The sequence below is a fragment of the Ictalurus punctatus genome, chromosome 14 (genome assembly GCF_001660625.3).
Source record: "Ictalurus punctatus breed USDA103 chromosome 14, Coco_2.0, whole genome shotgun sequence".
Lineage (NCBI taxonomy): Eukaryota > Metazoa > Chordata > Actinopteri > Siluriformes > Ictaluridae > Ictalurus > Ictalurus punctatus.
This window is the reverse complement of record NC_030429.2, coordinates 23,212,084-23,233,131: the sequence shown is the minus strand read 5'-3', so window position 1 is coordinate 23,233,131 and position 21,048 is coordinate 23,212,084. Positions and strand designations below refer to the sequence as shown.

Below are 21,048 nucleotides of genomic sequence, written 5' to 3'. Positions count from 1 at the left end.
CCGGAGTGCAGCCAGTTACTCCTAAACCATGAGTGAGTTTTACTTAATTTAGCTCTTACAGTGACCGAAGCAGCCATTTGTTTTTAGTCCTCAATAAACATGAGTCGTGCATTGGGCCTGCAACTGCTCTAAGGAGTAGAAGTTTATTATGGCCTTTGTGTAGGTGAGCCCAAAGTACCTGTAAATAGTATGTTCTTAAGGTTAATATAACACATACATGTTAAGTGCATATAAATAAGATCTGGTTATAAACTATATATTTGTGTTCAGCTGTTTTGAGTACAAATACAAGAGGTATAAACTTGTGTAGACTGCAGTAGACTAATATCGAGATAATAAAGGACTGAACAAGATCTTGAATGATCTCTGTGGACAGAACTGGCCAGACCCTCCTGATGTAAATGAGAAACCTGCATGACCGAATCAGGTTAGGAATATGAGGAGAGAACTTTAAACGGTTGTTCAGAACTAGCTCAAGGTGTCTTGTGTTGTCAGATGGTGTGATCCAATAGTTCTTCTGGGAGATCAAAAAATCTTGACAAGGGGAAGGATCTCCAGGGAAATACAGCAGCTCAGTGTTTCTGAGACTTAGTTTCAGCTGATGAGCTGTCATTCATGATGAGATGTCCACTAGACATGCTGAGATCTGTGCAGAAACATAGGGTGCTGGAATTTGTGGAGAAAGAGTGGAGGATTCAGGAAGTTGGGGAGAGCTACAGTACAAGTAGATAATGATATGCAGGGCAGGGAAAACAAGAGTACAGGATACAAAGAGACAATTTGAAATATAAAGCAGGGTAATGCTGATACCTAGAGATGAGGAAGGATGGATGAGGACGAGGGCGAAAATGATTAAATTATTTTGTGTCAGAAGGCAGGTGAAGAAGGTCATGTTATAGGAGTGCAAGAAAGAGAGATAAGACAGAAGATAGAGACAGAAACTAAGGCTGAGAATTGATTAATAACAGTGACTGATATCAGAGACTGTAATGGCGGCAGGATAAGTGATAGAGCCTATAAAGAAATCCACCAAACAATTTCAGTTATGATAACTAGAACCACAACCATCTAGAAAACCTCAAAAGTACATTCTTAATTTAAGTATTTTTTAGAACAATGCCTAGGACACAATTAACCATATGTAGTTCTTGTGCACCATTTCAATTTTGGGCTCTAGGGAGACCAACTCTAAGCTGTGGTTCCTGCTCAAGATACTGCCTCGCCATGAATGAGCTATGTCTGTGTTCTGGTAGCCAGATTTGGAGTTCATCACCATTATTCCATGGTGGTACAAGGGGCATTTCTAGTTTTCTATATGCAAGTGGCCAGAAAGAGAAATAATAAAAGCAAATGAGGTAGAAGGTAAATTCATATGTATATTCCATCCATCCATCCATCTTCTACCACTTACTCCTTTTCAGGGTCACGGGGAACCTGGAGCCTATCCCAGGGAGCATCGGGCACAAGGCGGGGTACACCGTGGACAGGGTGCCAGTCCATCACAGGGCACAATCACATACACACTCACACACCCATTCATACACAACAGACACTTTAGACACACCAATCAGCCTACCATGCATGTCTTTGGACTGGGGGAGGAAACTGGAGTACCCGGAGGAAACCCCCACAGCATGGGGAGAACATGCAAACTCTGCACACACATGGCCCCGGCGGGACTTGAAGCCTGGACCCTGGAGGTGTGAGGCGAACGTGCTAACCACTAAGCCCATATGTATATTAATATAATCTATTCCTTGGAAGGACTGAAAAAGGCCTTCAGATCTAATCCTAAATCTTTCTTTGCTGAAGAAATCATGATTATTGAGAGATTTCTAATGTGGGTTGTGAGTTAGTGTGGTGTGGTTCCTCTCCTCCACAGAGTGTCATTGTGTCATATCACATCCTCCAACTCAACACCTGCAGTCGCTCCCAGCTGCAGCAGTGCAGTCTCTCTACAATCTGACTGAGGGAGGTTTTTGTACGACTCTATAACACTGTGTGAACACATTGCCACTGTGGGCACTCTGACAGTAATAATCTCCTGCATCTTCAGTCTGGACTCCACTGATGGTCAGAGTGAAATCAGATCCAGATCCACTGCCACTGAAACGAGCTGGAATACCCGACAGTAGCTGATTCGCAAGTTTAATCAGGAGTTTAGGAGCTTCTCCAGGTTTCTGCTGATACCAGTGTAACCAGTCACCAGATAAGCTCTTGTACACTGCCGGATTGGTTCTACAGTTGATGGTGACTGTTTCTCCTGGAAGAGCAGATTTCACTGCAGGAGTCTGAGTTACTGTGACTTGACCTCTGCATTCTGAAAAAAATGTGTAATAATACACCTTATAATATAAGTAAGTGAAATATTATAATAGAAACAGTGAGTATATTTGTATGAACAGATCATTGTAGAGATAAATTATGAAGCAATGTCTGACCTTGAGTCCAGAGGATCAGCGTCCAGATGAAGACGGGGATCAAAGTCATGGTAGCTGTGGGTGAAGTTGCTGTAGCAGCAGCTCTCAGTCATGAAGTGTTAAAGTCACAGCGCTATAAACACTCCCAGAGCACTGAAGCATGTGCTGCCAATGCAAAGTGTCCTCTAAGTATGGAGACGCCTTTACCACATTCCCCCAATCTTACTGTAAATCTCACACTACTACAGAGTTACTGTGTGAATTTAGCTTCTGGGGTCAGATGGAGATTTTCTGGAAAACACTTTTAGGTCTATGATGCATAAATAAGTGAATTAGAGAGAGAAGCTTAAACTTTCACTGGATGGTGTTTGTACTGAATGTTAATGAGTTTCTCACTGTAGTGGATTTATGGTGGAAGAAGCAGCATCAGTGTTGGCAGTGAGTAAATACACACTAATATGTTGACAGTAAATTAATGATTAGATTATTGTAGGACTTAAACATCATATCATAACTTTCTATCAGTCTACAGAAGGAGTGGAGAATTATTCTCACTTTAGCTCCACACATTCAGTCGTATATTGCAAATTTATCATTAGTACATCAGCAGTTTTACTCAGTGATGCATTATGGGTAAAACCTGTGCAATTGCAGATCTACATTTTGTGAATTTTCAGCTTTTAGTTTATGTAATTTATTTGTGTGAATCACTCCCTAGCTGCATCCTCAGTTTAGACTGACAATCTTGATGTTTAAAAAGAGAAAAAACACTAAAACGTAATAAAAACAGTCAGAGAGTTAATGTATTAATCAGCTGATGTGAACAGAAGTTGGTGTTTTGTAGCTGTTTTGTAATAAGAGGTTTAAATGGATGGAGAGAGCAGTGAGTTTAGAGCAGCAGGGTTTTTGTACGGCCACTAAACCTGTTTGTATCACTGTGGTACACTTTCGGTGGAGGAACTAAACTGTCTGTGGGCCGTAAGTAACCTGTTTATTAATGACTGAAATGGAGTGTGTTCAGATTAATGACTGAAATGAAGTGTGTTCAGATTAATGTCTGAAATGGAGTGTGTTCAGATTATTGACTGAAATAGAGTGTGTTCAGATTAATGACTGAAATAGAGTGTGTTCAGTTTAATGACTGAAATGGTGTGTGTTCAGATTAATGACTGAAATGGTGTGTGTTCAGATTATTGACTGAAATGCAGTGTGTTCAGATTAATGACTGAAATAGAGTGTGTTCAGATTAATGACTAAATTAAATTGTGTTCATTTTGTTTCTCATTTTTCTTATTTTAGAAGTTTGAGAAAATGTATCTGACTTTAGTGCGAGTAGCTCATTTTAATTTAAATAAACAAACAAAATAGAATTTGTTAGTGTATATTACTTACTTTTTTTTGTTGAAATACACTAACTATATTTAACTATATTTAATATCTCAGAGACTGTGAGTCCATAAACAGAGTTAAATGTGGAAGCATAAATTGAATTTACTTAAATAATAAATAAGTTGTATTTTAAATGCTGTTTATTCTCATTATAAAATAATTGTAATATTTCCGATTATTGAATATACTGTACAGTTAGATTTGAACTTCCAGTGATCACAGTAATATAAATCATTATAGATTTAAGATGTAAAAGTATTTGAATTGAATGTGAAACGTTTGTGATGCTCCACTGAACTCAGTTCTGCTCTGAAAGATATAAAGGGAAGTGAAACACACACAGCGAGCTGAAACGAAGCCTGAGTGACTGACAGCTGTCCGTTCCTTTCTCAACTGTGTGTGTGTGTGTGTGTGTGTGTGTGTGTGTGTGTGTGTGTGTGTGTGTAGGCCTCACCCAGCCCAGTGTGACGGTGTTGCCCCCCTCCAGTGTGGAGCTGCAGCAGGAGAAGGTCACACTCGTGTGTGTGGCCTACAAGGGCTTCCCCTCGGACTGGAGGCTGAGCTGGAAGGTTGATGGGAGCAGCTGGAGCTCGGGGGAGAGCCGCAGCACCGCAGTTCTGCAGGCGGACGGCCTCTACAGCTGGAGCAGCACGCTGAGCCTCCACCCGGAGCAGTGGAGGAACATGGTGGTGACCTGTGAGGCCTCCAAGGACAACCAAACACCTGTGGTGAGCACAGTGAACACAGAGCAGTGCTGAGAGCTGTGAGCTCACACACACGTTACTCAGCTCACCTTCTACTGCTTCACTGTGTGCTCCATGTGGCCTTTACTGCTCAAATATCCCACTTTCATCATTTCATCTGAGTTATTGACATGTGAGCTCACACACTCCTCACTTTAACTCAGCTCTTCTTCTTATCACCTAAATATGTGTTAAGTGTGTGTATGACTGCAATGTCCTGCTTTGAATTATTAATAAAAGCCTTTTGAATTAGTAAACACTTTTGCTGCACATTATTGATTATGCACATCGTACACAAATCACCAATGCATCTCTCAGTATATGAAAAATACATAATAATAATAATAATAATAATAATAATAATAATAATAATAATAACACTTTGTTTTACACCATATACATACATACCTACATATATATACACACACACACACACACACACACACACACACACACACATATATATATATATATATATATATATATATATATATATATATATATATATATATATATATATATATATATATAACTATATAACCTTTGGCTGTATAATTTTCTAAGTGTCCTGTATTTTGAATTGTCTTCAGCCTGAACTAATCGAGAGAAAACATCGACACTGAGGATGTGGTTGAGTGAGATTAAAGTTGTAAAGCATTTTTGTTTAAAAGAGCTTGTGGGAAATTTCATGTTACTTTCACCCATCTGCTAGTTGGGGACTGGTGTGATGGTGTTGGAAATGCTGTTACATCTACTGTATTAATCACGACTGTACCCCTGTATGTTACTCACACTGAAGTGTAATAAATATTCAGTTAAATCACAATTATTCCTTATATAGTGAATTTCCCCCACACCAAGAGACACGTTACACTTTAAACATCAGTATGTACCTAGAATGTATTAGTTAGCCTACAGCTTCCAATCCCTGGTCCTGGAGTGTTCCCTGTCCTGCACATTTTAGTGTTTTGTCTGCAGTAACACACTGAAGCGCTGAAATGTGCAGGACTGGGGTTACTGGGGTGGACAATGGGTAGACCAGGGTTAGGAACCTGTGAATCAGCCACTATCAGTACACCATGAACACTGATCAAGCACGTGGCACCTCAAACAGCAAGAAATTACACAGAAGTGAGGAGAAACACTAATATCTTTGTTGTTGAAATTGGTTCATGTGATCCAGGGGAAACAAAACCAGGGAGCAGGTAACATTCCCTGAGTCTCACAGCAGATCCTGACTCAGAGTTCATCCTCCAGTCTGAAATGTCCCTCTACTGAGCAAAATGCTAGTGTCGCTAATCCATCCATCCATCCATTATCTATACCACAGGGTCGGAGGGAACCTGGAGACTATCCCAGGGAGCACAAGGCGGGGTACACCCAGAACAGCTTACCAATCCATTGCAGAGCACATTCACACACCCATTCATACACTACAGACACTTTGGACATGCCAATCAGCCTACCATGCATGTCTTTGCACTGGGGGAGGAAACCAGAGTACTCAGAGGAAACTCCACACACAGGGCAGCGGTGGGAATCGAACTCCCAACCCTGGCGGAATGATCCAAACATGTTAACCACTGAACCACCGTGCACCCCATGCTATATGTTCAAACGACTGATTGAATATAATTAATGATAGATTCTGCACACGAGTGCTTTATGAGGATGGTTTTGTTTTGGGCCCAAAAGTTCTGGAAACCAACAGGTCACACACACAGACACAGACCGGTGTAAAAGAGTTGTGTCAATTGAATAGGTAGAGTGTGTGCATGGCCGGCACTACCTATAGGCAAAGTAGGCAATTGCCTAGAGCCTCGGGATTGGAAGCAGCGGCTTCATAACCGTAACTTCCCTATACGCTAGTCCACCAATCAAGATGTGCAGGAAAAGGTTAGGCTCTTTGTCTATTGAATATAGATGAATTGTCACTCACCTGTAGTGAAACCAGTTAATATTACCGTTTCAAAGTGGGTCAAACCCTCTGAATGTATGAAGAGAGAGGGTACGACGAACAAAATACAAAATTGCAACTTTTCTGCAGCTGACTGACTTTAAGTCAGTGACTTATGATGGCGTAGAAACAAACACATCCTTCAGAGGCTGCTGAGCGAAAGGCTAAACAGGCACGCAAAGAAAGTGCAGCTCGTGATGCAGGTGTGTGAGTTATCATCATCTATTTTGGAGTGATTGTACTGTACTCTAAAAATGAACTGGGCCTTGTTCTGTCGATCAGAGTCATTTCAGGATAGATCATTTGCCAGTTTATTCTGAGTTCAAAAGAGCGTGAGCGCCGTGGACGCGTCGAGACTGTCAGACACTTTGAATTCGTACGTACAATGACATTGCATCAGAATTGGGAGAAAAATACTAAAGTAAAAGTGAAGAAGTTTTAATCAAAATCAAAGAGCAAACACACAAAAAAAAGTTCCTCAACTGTCTGTGTATCTTCTAAATTGTGCTGATGTTTACATTACTGCTCTAACATAATACTTCATTTAGTTTTCAAATCATAAAACATTATATTGTTATATTTAATAAAAAATAAGCATACAATTTTATGTAGAAATAAACTATTCTTTCTGTGTAGTAGTTTGTCTCTTTCACTTCCACTAGCAGTTGATTTGTGTATATAGTGCATATTTAAGGTATTGCACTACAACACATAATATGACTATATCTATAGTCTATATAGGTTCAATAGGAGGGGGAAATCCTGTCCATACCCAGCTTGGAAAAAAACATAAAGGCACTGATGTTCATTTACTGAAGTGGTGTGCAGGAAGTGTTCATTTGTTATTGTTTGTTGGCAATGTAATGTTTTTAGGTATTTTTTTTTCTCATGTTACTGTATAATGTTGGCAAAACTGTTCGTTATCTCAAATAGTGGATTCGTGTGTTACTGTAAATAAATTACTGAATAAATTACGGCAAAAAAAAAAGTTGAATAAAGTATACATTTTAAATTAATGGGGTAAAAAAACATGTCGTCATAGGAGGGGTGCGGGGGAGGGCCTCCAAACATCTAGAACCGGCCTTGGGCGGGTGTGTGTGTTTGTGTGTGTGTGTGTGTGTGTGTGTGTGTGTGTGGATCACGTCTATCTACAGGATATTAGGTGAAGAGTGAGTTTATATAAAGGGAGTGAATATAGATAGACTAATATCACATAGAACTATTTTTCACAGTTTGCACCATGACAGTTTAAAACATCAGGAAACTATTTATCTTACAGTAGTGGACGTGATGGACTGTGTGCCGTGTGGTGTGATGATTATTGAGAGATTTCTAATGTGGGTTGTGAGTTAGTGTGGTGTGGTTCCTCTCCTCCACAGAGTGTCATTGTGTCGTATCACATCCTCCAACTCAGCACCTGCAGTCGCTCCCAGCTGCAGCAGTGCAGTCTCTCTACAATCTGACTGAGGGAGGTTTTTGTACGACTCTATAACACTGTGTGAACCAGTAGCCAGAGATTTCATGCCGACTCTGACAGTAATAATCTCCTGCATCTTCAGTCTGGACTCCACTGATGGTCAGAGTGAAATCAGATCCAGATCCACTGCCACTGAAACGAGCTGGAAAACCCGACTGTAGCTGCTTTACATATTTAATCAGGAGTTTAGGAGCTTCTCCAGGTTTCTGCTGATACCAGTGTAAATAATGGCCGTATGAGCTGTGAGAAGACACTGCCTGACTGGTTCTACAGTTGATGGTGACTGTTTCTCCTGGAAGAGCAGATTTCACTGCAGGAGTCTGAGTTACTGTGGCTTGACCTCTGCATTCTGAAAAAAAATATTTTTAATGTAACAAATTTTAAGTTAGTGAAATATTATAATAGAAACAATGAGTATATTTGTACGAACAGATCATTGTAGAGATAAAATATGAATCAGTGTCTGACCTTGAGTCCAGAGGATCAGTGTCCAGATGAAGACGGGGATCAAAGTCATGGTAGCTGTGGGTGAAGTTGCTGTAGCAGCAGCTCTCGGTCATGAAGTGTTAAAGTCACAGCGCTATAAACACTCCCAGAGCACTGAAGCATGTGCTGCCAATGCAAAGTGTCCTCTGAGTATGGAGACGCCTTTACCACATTCCCCCAATCTTACTGTAAATCTCACACTACTACAGAGTTACTGGGTGAATTTAGCTTCTGGGGTCAGATGGAGATTTTCTGGAAAATAGTTTTTAGTGAATTATAGAGAGAATGTTAAAATCTAACTGGTCGAAAGTTTATGAGAGATTCCTTTTTATTTTCATTTTGTTTCAGTCCAAAAGAATTCAGTTGTCCACTTTAAAACACGCTTATCAGTCTGAGGTGGTGTCAGTGGTGTAGCTGTGCTGAATAAAGCTTCAATGTGGAAAGCGTGTCTCCTTTTAGTGAAGTGTCTTTTGTCCAGTTAACCCCTGGCATTAACACGCATCCTGGGTGATTGGATTATAAGTGGACAGCGCTAAGTACAGGTATGAACGGGGTCGAATGTATATTGAAGACGCATTGTGATTCGTTCACTCAAACCACATTCGGAGGTGGTCTGGGATGCATATGGCCACATCACATTTGTAGTGTGAACTCTCATGTGTCCTGAAGCATCCAGGACGGCAACGAAGGACCAACTACTTGACAGCGCTAGCCAGAAAATATCTATTCATTGCAAAAATGTTTGTAAATATCATGTTAATCATGTTAATATCAGGTATGAACAGCAACTTTAACAGCAGGTCGAGTGCAGCACTGTGTGTTGTGCTTGAGTGAGTTTGGCTGAAGAACCATGAACATCTGCTGAAAGTGCTGATCTATTCTAGGACTCCGAGCTGTTCATGCAAATGTGTGTGTGTGTGTGTGTGTGTGTGTGTGTGTGTGTGTGTGTGTGTGTGTGTGTGTGTGTGTGTGTGTGTGTATGCGTGTGCGTGTGTGTTTCACTGAGTAAATCTACCTCTTTATATACTATTGAGTGAAGAGGTAATTTTTCACTTCTTATTTTTTCTTTGTATCTGTCACTCAAATCTCCTGATGACCTTTACAGAAGTTCTCACACTCCTCTCTTTATAACAGCGGGAGAAGAAAGAGCTCTAATTGATACTTAATATTTATTAGGTCTTGCTCATGTAGTGATGGGTCTGTCAGCATCATCATGGTCCAGAGACAACAGACTGCTCTGAGTTAATCATGACTGAACCAGTAAGCAGATAGTTACAGGAATGTTGTTTATGACTTTCAGCTCATTCTGAAGGTCCTGATCATGCAACATTCATAGAATGAATTGTGCTACCTCTTACTGAACTGAATGTGGATGTAAGTATTCATAGTCACTGTGTGTGCATACTTAAATGTGTACAAGTGTGTAAAAATAAAAGGTGAATGATTCGAACTAAAATCATGCCAGTACATGTATTGTTTCAATTCAGTCAAATGCAATCTCCAAAACAAAAAGGTGTTTATGGTTAGGATTAGGGGCAGGTGAGTGTTCCAGCCTATTCTTACAAATTCATTAATATAAAAGTGAATGTAATTGAAATACTTTTCCTTCTAAAGGTTCAGATTCTTAATATCTCATACATGAGGGTATAGAAGAACTGCAAAGTAAACTAGGATTACAACAGAGCAAGATGCAGGTCAGACAAACTGGACATAAAATGTCTGTAATGACAGGAACAGGTAGAAAAAAATGGTAAGGGGGCCTGGACAAAGCTGGGTCATCAGCTGGAGAAATCACACCATGTTAGAGTTCATTCCACCACCTGGGGAAGGACACAGAAGAGTCGTGATGCAATATGAGGAAAGTGAGTTACTTTACTAGAACTACCCAGAGTTTACGTGTCTGGTCAGATGGTGTGACATAAGAGTTCTCCGTAGAGTTCACATAAATCATGCGGATGCATCTCCAGGGATATACAGCAGCTCAGTCTTGCTGCATTTTAGTTTCTGCTGATGAGCTAAACTTCCATGATGAGATGTCTGCAAAACATTCTGAGATCTGTGCAGAAACATAGAATGCTGGAATCCATGGAGGAAGAAGAGAAAGAGTGGAGTTTTCAGGAAGTCGGGGAGAGGTATAAATAGATGGTGATAGGCAGGGCAGGGAGAACAAGAGTGCAGGATACAAAGTGATAATCTGAAAAGTAGAGTGGGGTAACGCTGATACCCAAAGCTGATGAAGGATGGATGAAGACCAAGTCCGAAAAAGTTTAAACTATTGCGTGTTGGAAGGCAGTTGCAGAAGGTCATGTTATAGGAGTGAAAGAGAGGGAGAAGGTGCAGGAGGACTGGAGGCTTGCCTGAAGGGGGGCTACAGTCTAAAAGGAGAGTAGGTGAGGAGGCATCAGGACTAAGAAGGATGATTGTTGGATAATAACAATATGAAGATTCATTTTAGACAGGAACATCATTCAAAGAATGAAATGTTAAGATGAGACAGTACAAGAGGTGTATGAGAGAAAACAGAGGAATAAGACAGAACAGACAGTATCACTGAATCCTCTAGCTGATATCAGGTCAGAATAAGAGAATGTAATGGGGGCAGGATTGGTGACAGAGTCTGGAAAAAATGAAAATTATCCACCAAACAGTTTCAGTTATCACAAATAAAAATCTAGAAAACTACTAAACTATTTATCTTACAGTAGTGGACGTGATGGACTGTGTGCCGTGTGGTGTGATGATTATTGAGAGATTTCTAATGTGAGTTGTGAGTTAGTGTGGTGTGGTTCCTCTCCTCCACAGAGTGTCATTGTGTCGTATCACATCCTCCAACTCAGCACCTGCAGTCGCTCCCAGCTGCAGCAGTGCAGTCTCTCTACAATCTGACTGAGGGAGGTTTTTGTACGACTCTATAACACTGTGTGAACCAGTAGCCAGAGATGGAATGCCGACTCTGACAGTAATAATCTCCTGCATCTTCAGTCTGGACTCCACTGATGGTCAGAGTGAAATCAGATCCAGATCCACTGCCACTGAAACGAGCTGGAATACCCGACTGTAGCTGATTTGCATACTTAATCAGGAGTTTAGGAGCTTCTCCAGGTTTCTGCTGATACCAGAATAAATGCTCACCAGATGAGCCCTTGCTCACTGTCTGACTGGTTCTACAGTTGATGGTGACTGTTTCTCCTGGAAGAGCAGATTTCACTGCAGGAGTCTGAGTTACTGTGGCTTGAGCGCTGCATTCTGAAAAAAATTTTTTTTAATGTAACATAAATTTTAAGTTAGTGAAATATTATAATAGAAACAATGAGTGTATTTGTATGAACAGATCATTGTAGAGATAAAATCTGAAGCAGTGTCTGACCTTGAGTCCAGAGGATCAGTGTCCAGATGAAGACGGGGATCAAAGTCATGGTAGCTGTGGGTGAAGTTGCTGTAGCAGCAGCTCTCAGTCATGAAGTGTTAAAGTCACAGCGCTATAAACACTCCCAGAGCACTGAAGCATGTGCTGCCAATGCAAAGTGTCCTCTAAGTATGGAGACGCCTTTACCACATTCCCCCAATCTTACTGTAAATCTCACACTACTGCAGAGTTACTGTGTGAATTTAGCTTCTGGGGTCAGATGGAGATTTTCTGGAAAACACTTTTAGGTCCAAGATTCATAAATAAGTGAATTAGAGAGAGAAGCTTAAACTTTCACTGGATGGTGTTTGTACTGAATGTTAATGATTTTCTCACTGTAGTGGATTTATGGTGGAAGAAGCAGCATCAGTGTTGGCAGTGAATAAATACACACTAATATTTTGACTGTAAATGAATGATTAGATTATTGTAGGACTTAAACATCATATCATAACTTTCTATCAGTCTACAGAAAGAGTGGAGAATTATTCTCACTTTAGCTCCACACATTCAGTCGTATATTGCAAATTTATCATTAGTACACCAGCATTTTTACTCAGTGATGCTTTATGGGTAAAACCTGTGCATTTGCAGATCTACATTTTGTGAATTTTCAGCTTTTAGTTTATGTAATTTATTTGTGTGAATCACTCACTAGCTGCATCCTCAGTTTAGACTGACAATCTTGATGTTTAAAAAGAGAAAAAACACTAAAACGTAATAAAAACAGTCAGAGAGTTAGTGTATTAATCAGCTGATGTGAACAGAAGTTGGTGTTTTGTAGCTGTTTTGTAATAAGAGGTTTAAATGGATGGAGAGAGCAGTGAGTTCAGAGCAGCAGGGTTTTTGTACGGCCACTAAACCTGTTTGTATCACTGTGGTACACTTTCGGTGGAGGAACTAAACTGTCTGTGGGCCGTAAGTAACCTGTTTATTAATGACCGGAATAGAGTGTGTTCAGATTAATGACTGAAATGGAGTGTGTTTAGATTAATGATTGAAATAGAGTGTGTTCAGAATAATGATCGAAATGGAGTGTGTTCAGATTAATGACTGAAATGGAGAGTGTTCAGTTTAATGACTGAAATGGAGTGTGTTCAGATTAATGACGGAAATGGAGTGTGTTCAGATTAATGACTGAAATAGAGTGTGTTCAGATTAACGACTGAAATAATGTGTGTTCAGATTATTGACTGAAATGGAGTGTGTTCAGATTAATGGCTGAAATGGAGTGTGTTCAGATTAATGACTGAAATTGAGTGTGTTCATATTAATGACTGAAATGGAGTGTGTTCAGACTATTGACTGAAATGCAGTGTGTTCAGATTAATGGCTGAAATGGAGTGTGTTCAGATTAATGACTGAAATGGAGTGTGTTCAGATTAATGACTGAAATGGAGTGTGTTCAGATTAATGACTGAAATGGAGTGTGTTCAGATTAATGACTGAAATGGAGTGTGTTCAGATTAATGACTGAAATGCAGTGTGTTCAGATTAATGATGGAAATGGAGTGTGTTCAGATTAATGACTGAAATGGAGTGTGTTCAGATTAATGACTGAAATGGAGTGTGTTCAGATTAATGACTGAAATGGAGTGTGTTCAGATTAATGACTGAAATGGAGTGTGTTCAGATTAATGACTAAATTAAATTGTGTTCAATTTGTTTCTCATTTTTCTTATTTTAGAAGTTTGAGAAAATGTATCTGACTTTAGTGCGAGTAGCTCAATTTAATTTAAATCTACAAACAAAATAGAATTTGTTGTTTGTGTATATTACTGACTTTTTTTTGTTGAATTACACTAATTATATTTAACTATATTTAATATCTCAGAGACTGTGAGTTCATAAACAGAGTTAAATGCGGAAGCATAAACTGAATTTACTTAAATAATAAATAAGTTGTATTTTAAATGCCGTTTATTCATATTAAAAAATAATTGTAATATTTCAGATTATTGAATATTCTGTACAGTTGGATTTGAACTTCCAGTGATTACAGTAAAATAAATCATTATAGATTTAAGATGTAAAAGTATTTGAATTGAATGTGAAACGTTTGTGATGCTCCACTGAACTCAGTTCTGCTCTGTAAGATATAAAGGGAAGTGAAACACACACAGCGAGCTGAAACGAAGACTGAGTGACTGACAGCTGTCTATTCCTTTCTCAACTGTGTGTGTGTGTGTGTGTGTGTGTGTGTGTGTGTGTGTGTGTGTGTGTGTGTGTGTAGGCCTCACCCAGCCCAGTGTGACGGTGTTGCCCACCTCCAGTGTGGAGCTGCAGCAGGAGAAGGTCACACTCGTGTGCGTGGCCTACAAGGGCTTCCCCTCGGACTGGAGGCTGAGCTGGAAGGTTGATGGGAGCAGCTGGAGCTCGGGGGAGAGCCACAGCACCGCAGTTCTGCAGGCGGACGGCCTCTACAGCTGGAGCAACACGCTGAGCCTCCACCCGGAGCAGTGGAGGAACAAGGTGGTGACCTGTGAGGCCTCCAAGGACAACCAACCACCTGTGGTGAGCACAGTGAACACAGAGCAGTGCTGAGAGCTGTGAGCTCACACACACGTTACTCAGCTCACCTTCTACTGCTTCACTGTGTGCTCCATGTGGCCTTTACAGCTCAAATGTCCCACTTTCATCATTTCATCTGAGTTATTGACATGTGAGCTCACACACTCCTCACTTTAACTCAGCTCTTCTTCTTATCACCAAAATATGTGTTAAGTGTGTGTATGACTGCAATGTCCTGCTTTGAAGTATTAATAAAAGCCTTTTGAATCAGTAAACACTTTTGCTGCACATTATTGATTATGCACATCGTACACAAATCACCAATGCATCTCTCAGTATATGAAAAATACATAATAATAATAATAATAATAATAATAATAATAATAATAACACTTTGTTTTACACCATATACATACATACATACATATATATACACACACACACACACATATATATATATATATATAACCTTTGGCTGTAGAATTTTCTAAGTGTCCTGTATTTTGAATTGTCTTCAGACTGAACTAATCGAGAGAAAACATCGACACTGAGGATGTGGTTGAGTGAGATTAAAGTTGTAAAGCATTTTTGTTTAAAAGAGCTTATGGGAAATTTCATGTTACTTTCACCCATCTGCTAGTTGGGGACTGGTGTGATGGTGTTGGAAATGCTGTTACACCTACTGTATTAATCACGACTGTACCCCTGTATGTTACTCACACTGAAGTGAAATAAATATTCAGTTACAAAAATTCACAAGTATTCCTTATATAGTGAATTTCCCCATACCAAGAGACACGTTACACTTTAAACATCAGTATGTACCTAGAATGTATTAGTTAGCCCACAGCTTCCAATCCCTGGTCCTGGAGTGTTCCCTGTCCTGCACATTTTAGTGTTTTGTCTGCAGTAACACACTGAAGCGCTGAAATGTGCAGGACTGGGGTTACTGGGGTGGACAATGGGTAGACCAGGGTTAGGAACCTGTGAATCAGCCACTATCAGTACACCATGAACACTGATCAAGCACGTGGTACCTCAGACAGCAAGAAATTACACAGAAGTGAGGAGAAACACTAATATCTTTGTTGTTGAAATTGGTTCATGTGATCCAGGGGAAACAAAACCAGGGAGCAGGTAACATTCCCTGAGTCTCACAGCTGATCCTTACTCAGAGTTCATCCTCCAGTCTGAAATGTCCCTCTACTGAGCAAAATGCTAGTGTCGCTAATCCATCCATCCATCGATTATCTATACCACAGGGTCGGAGGGAACCTGGAGACTATCCCAGGGAGCACAAGGCAGGGTACACCCAGGACAGCTTACCAATCCATTGCAGAGCACATTCACACACCCATTCATACACTACAGACACCTTGGACATGCCAATCAGCCTACCATGCATGTCTTTGCACTGGGGAGGAAACCGGAGTACTCGGAGGAAACTCAACACACAGGGCAGCGGTGGGAATCAAACCCCCAAAGCTGGCGGAATGATCCGAACATGTTAACCACTGAACCACCGTGCACCCCATGCTATATGTTCAAACGACTGATTGAATATAATTAATGATAGATTCTGCACACGAGTGCTTGATGAGGATGGTTTTGTTTTGGGCCCCAAAAGTTCTGGAAACCAACAGATCACACACACAGACACAGACCGGTGTAAAAGAGTTGTGTCAATTGAATAGGTAGAGTGTGTGCAGGGCCAGCACTACCTATAGGCAAAGTAGGCAATTGCCTAGAGCCTCGGGATTGGAAGCAGCGGCTTCATAACCGTAACTTCCCTATACGCTAGTCCACCAATCAAGATGTGCAGGAAAAGGTTAGGCTCTTTGCCTATTGGATATAGATGAATTGTCACTCACCTGTAGTGAAACCAGTTAATATTACCGTTTCAAAGTGGGTCCCACCCTCTGAAAGTATGAAGAGAGAGGGTACGATGAACAAAATACAAAATTGCAACTTTTCTGCAGCTGACTGACTTTAAGTCAGTGACTTATGATGGCGTAGAAACGAACACATCCTTCAGGGGCTGCTGAGCGAAAGGCTAAACAGGCACGCAAAGAAAGTGCAGCTCGTGATGCAGGTGTGTGAGTTATCATCATCTATTTTGGAGTGATTGTACTGTACTCTAAAAATGAACTGGGCTTTGTTCTGTCGATCAGAGTCATTTCAGGATAGATCAATTGCCAGTTTATTCTGAGTTCAAAAGAGCGTGAGCGCCGTGGACGCGTCGAGACTGTCAGACACTTTGAATTCGTACGTACAATGACATTGCGTCAGAATTGGGAGAAAAATACTAAAGTAAAAGTGAAGAAGTTTTAATCAAAATCAAAGAGCAAACACACTAGAGTATTAAAAAAAAGTTCCTCAACTGTCTGTGTATCTTCTAAATTATGCTGATGTTTACATTACTGCTCTAACATAATACTTCATTTAGTTTTCAAATCATAAAACATTCTATTGTTATATTTAATAAAAAAATAAGCATACAATTTTATGTAGAAATAAACTATTCTTTCTGTGTAGTAGTTTGTCTCTTTCACTTCCACTAGCAGTTGACTTGTGTATATAGTGCATATTTAAGGTATTGCACTACAACACATAATATGACTATATCTATAGTCTATATAGGGTCAATAGGAGGGGGAAATCCTGTCCATACCCAGTTTAGAAAAAAACATAAAGGCACTGATGTTCATTTACTGAAGTGGTGTGCAGGAAGTGTTCATCTTGTTATTATTTGTTGGCAATGTAATGGTGTCTTGTATAGAGTTGGCAAAACTGTTTGTTATCTCAAATAGTGGATTTGTGTGTTACTATAAATAAATTACTGAATAAATTACGGCAAAAAAAGTTGAATAAAGTTAACATTTTAAATTAATGGGGTAAAAAAACATGTCGTCATAGGAGGGGTGCGGGGGAGGGCCTCCAAACATCTAGAACCGGCTCTGGGTGTGTGTGTGTGTGTGTGTGTGTGTGTGTGTGTGTGTGTGTGTGTGTGTGTGTGTGTGTGTGTGTGTGTGTGTGTGTGTGTGTGTGTGTGTGTGTGTGTGTGTGTGTGTGTGACTGGTGGATCACGTCTATCTACAGGATATTGGAGGAAGAGTGAGTTTATATAAAGGGAGTGAATATAGATAGACTAATATCACATAGAACTATTTTTCACAGTTTGCACCATGACAGTCTAGAAAATCAGGAAACTATTTATCTTACAGTAGTGGACGTGATGGACTGTGTGCCGTGTGGTGTGATGATTATTGAGAGATTTCTAATGTGAGTTGTGAGTTAGTGTGGTGTGGTTCCTCTCCTCCACAGAGTGTCAGTGTGTTGTATCACATCCTCCAACTCAGCACCTGCAGTCGCTCCCAGCTGCAGTAGTGCAGTCTCTCTACAATCTGACTGAGGGAGGTTTTTGTACGACTCTATAACACTGTGTGAACCAGTAGCCAGTGATTTCATGGTAACTCTGACAGTAATAATCTCCTGCATCTTCAGTCTGGACTCCACTGATGGTCAGAGTGAAATCAGATCCAGATCCACTGCCACTGAAACGAGCTGGAAAACCCGACTGCAGCTGCTTTACAAATTTAATCAGGAGTTTAGGAGCTTCTCCAGGTTTCTGCTGATACCAGTGTAACCGGTTACCGTATGAGCTGTGAGAAGACACTGTCTGACTGGTTCTACAGTTGATGGTGACTGTTTCTCCTGGAAGAGCAGATTTCACTGCAGGAGTCTGAGTTACTGTGGCTTGACCTCTGCATTCTGAAAAAAAATATTTTTAATGTAACAAATTTTAAGTTAGTGAAATATTATAATAGAAACAATGAGTGTATTTGTATGAACAGATCATTGTAGAGATAAAATCTGAAGCAGTGTCTGACCTTGAGTCCAGAGGATCAGCGTCCAGATGAAGACGGGGATCAAAGTCATGGTAGCTGTGGGTGAAGTTGCTGTAGCAGCAGCTCTCAGTCATGAAGTGTTAAAGTCACAGCGCTATAAACACTCCCAGAGCACTGAAGCATGTGCTGCCAATGCAAAGTGTCCTCTAAGTATGGAGACGCCTTTACCACATTCCCCCAATCTTACTGTAAATCTCACACTACTACAGAGTTACTGTGTGAATTTAGCTTCTGGGGTCAGATGGTGATTTTCTGGAAAACACTTTTAGGTCTAAGATTCATAAATAAGTGAATTAGAGAGAGAAGCTTAAACTTTCACTGGATGGTGTTTGTACTGAATGTTAATGAGTTTCTCACTGTAGTGGATTTATGGTGGAAGAAGCAGCATCAGTGTTGGCAGTGAGTAAATACACAGTAATATTTTGACTGTAAATGAATGATTAGATTATTGTAGGACTTAAACATCATATCATAACTTTCTATCAGTCTACAGAAGGAGTGGAGAATTATTCTCACTTTAGCTCCACACATTCAGTCGTATATTGCAAATTTATCATTAGTACATCAGCATTTTTACTCAGTGATGCATTATGGGTAAAACCTGTGCAATTGCAGATCTCCATTTTGTGAATTTTCAGCTTTTAGTTTGTGTAATTTATTTGTGTGAATCACTCACTAGCTGCATCCTCAGTTTAGACTGACAATCTTGATGTTTAAAAAGAGAAAAAACACTAAAACGTAATATAAACAGTCAGAGAGTTAGTGTATTAATCAGCTGATGTGAACAGAAGTTGGTGTTTTGTAGCTGTTTTGTAATAAGAGGTTTAAATGGATGGAGAGAGCAGTGAGTTTAGAGCAGCAGGGTTTTTGTACGGCCGCTAAACCTGTTTGTATCACTGTGGAACACTTTCGGTGGAGGAACTAAACTCATTGTGAAAAGTAAGTGCCTTTTTTTTCCCCTAAAACCTAATCGATTTATTAGTATATTTACACAATTCAATGAAATGTATAGATTTACTACAAAATAAATGATGTGATATTTATAAAAACACATACTGTAGATCTTTTCTATAAAATAGAGAAATGTGATGTGAAGAAGAGAGAGCTGCTTCTATAAACACTCTGCTTTCGTGTCATTTTGTAAAATTCACTTCATCTCTTTTTAAGATTCAGGTGAAATGTTAGCTTTTAGTTGATGTAATTGTTGCTTTGCGTTACTCTAATTCATCATCACAATGGAAATTTGTGTAACAGTGAAGCATGAACAATAATCGTTTATTGCTGATTTCCCATTAATGATAAGCCATAAATAATTATTAAGATGATCTAAAAAATTGAACAAAGATGACTTTACTGGATAAAGATAACTTTACCCTGGTGTGATGGTTATTTTTAGCACAGTGTTCCTTTGATCAGAAGATGGAGATTGTTTTGTTTGGCTGCAGTTTGGTTGGATGACGTTATCAGAATTGTGTTCTGTTGTACGATGTGCAGATAAACTACTGCATCTGTTCTACAGCCATTAAACTGAATGACCAAATATCACCATGTTCATTATGATAGAGTTCACATTAACATTAATATCATTGTGTGTGTGTGTGTGTGTGTGTGTGTGTGTGTGCTGCAGCTGGTCCGGTGGTGAAGCCCTCCGTGTCTCTGCTCCCTCCGTCCTCTCTGCAGCTCTCGGAGGGATCGGCCTCGTTGCTCTGCCTGCTCTCAGCCTATTCTCCACAGGGGGCGCTGCTGAGCTGGACCGTAGACGGTGCCGAGGTGAACGAGGGGGTTCTGACCAGCACAGAAGAACAGAAGAACGGCATCTACAGCCGCAGCAGCACCCTGACCCTCAGCAAAGAACGTTGGGAAGAGGCCGAGGTGTTCGGCTGTACCGTCTCCCACCACGACACCACTCAGATCGCCTCGTTCCGAAAGAGCCGCTGTGAAGTCCACTAGAATTCAAGTGTACACTTTAAAACACGCTTAGCAGTCTGAGGTGGTGTCAGTGGTGTAGCTATGCTGAAATAAAGCTTCAATGTGGAAAGCATGTCTCCTTTTTCACTAGTGAAGTGTCTTGTGCTGTGCTTGACTGAGTTTGGCTGAATAACCATGAACATCTGCTGAAAGTGTTGATCTATTCTGGGACTCAGAGCTGTTCATGCAATTGAACTTTCATTTCTTATTTCTGTGATTGGTGAGAATTTGCATAAACCTTTAAAAAAAATTCAAACACAATCCAGTAAAATACATTAAAGAACAAACTGAGTCAAGAGAAAACATAAAAAATTACTTTCTCTGTGTTTTTAAAAGGACATACCAACCTTGATCAGGATGAAACCTCTCTCAGATCCATACTCAAGTTAAAAACACAGGTAGGCACAGGGCAAAACAAGAATTTAAACTATTATAACCTTAACAAGGAAAACAAGTTTTAAAAAAAAAACATATAAAAGAAGAACGACCCAGAAAATAAAGTGCTAAAAAAAACAAGGAAACACATATTAAGGCAGTAATAGAGTTCTATTCAAGACCGAAATCTTGTTCATTGTTCATGTTCACACAGTCAGATCAGGCTCCTACAGGACTTGATCTTTCTCTCTGAGATGATACACATGTTCTAGGAAAAGTCCTGAATTTGAAAGTCCTGAAAGGAGTCTTAAACTGTAATGTATGAGCAGAGCAGGTAATGTACTACACACACCCTCATCACTTCTTAACACTTGCTGTGTGTTGGGAACACAGGGCTGTCTGTCTGAC

General features: G+C 40.1%; 5 gene segments (V, D, J or C); 3 read left to right on the top strand and 2 right to left on the bottom strand.

Annotated features, from left to right (window-relative positions):
- Window positions 1-1,855: 1,855 nt before the first annotated feature.
- On the bottom strand, window positions 1,856-3,175 carry LOC124628876 (probable non-functional immunoglobulin kappa variable 6D-41). The segment is given in 2 exon segments: window positions 1,856-2,320; window positions 2,442-3,175. Coding segments are annotated over 2 exon segments (414 nt in total).
- LOC108274611 (Ig kappa-b4 chain C region-like) lies at window positions 2,489-4,803 on the top strand. The segment is given in 3 exon segments: window positions 2,489-2,647; window positions 3,314-3,398; window positions 4,257-4,803. Coding segments are annotated over 3 exon segments (555 nt in total).
- Window positions 4,804-12,705: 7,902 nt separating this feature from the next.
- Window positions 12,706-14,656, top strand: LOC108261466 (Ig kappa-b4 chain C region-like; the record flags this gene model as incomplete). The annotated part of the segment is given in 2 exon segments: window positions 12,706-12,796; window positions 14,112-14,656. Coding segments are annotated over 2 exon segments (402 nt in total), but the record flags the coding sequence as incomplete, so codon positions are not given.
- Window positions 14,657-17,324: 2,668 nt separating this feature from the next.
- Window positions 17,325-18,418, bottom strand: LOC128634882 (probable non-functional immunoglobulin kappa variable 6D-41). The segment is given in 2 exon segments: window positions 17,325-18,160; window positions 18,280-18,418. Coding segments are annotated over 2 exon segments (423 nt in total).
- A 79-nt stretch (window positions 18,419-18,497) lies between these two features.
- Window positions 18,498-20,335, top strand: LOC108261469 (immunoglobulin kappa constant-like). The segment is given in 3 exon segments: window positions 18,498-18,697; window positions 19,203-19,236; window positions 19,925-20,335. Coding segments are annotated over 3 exon segments (435 nt in total).
- Window positions 20,336-21,048: the final 713 nt, after the last annotated feature.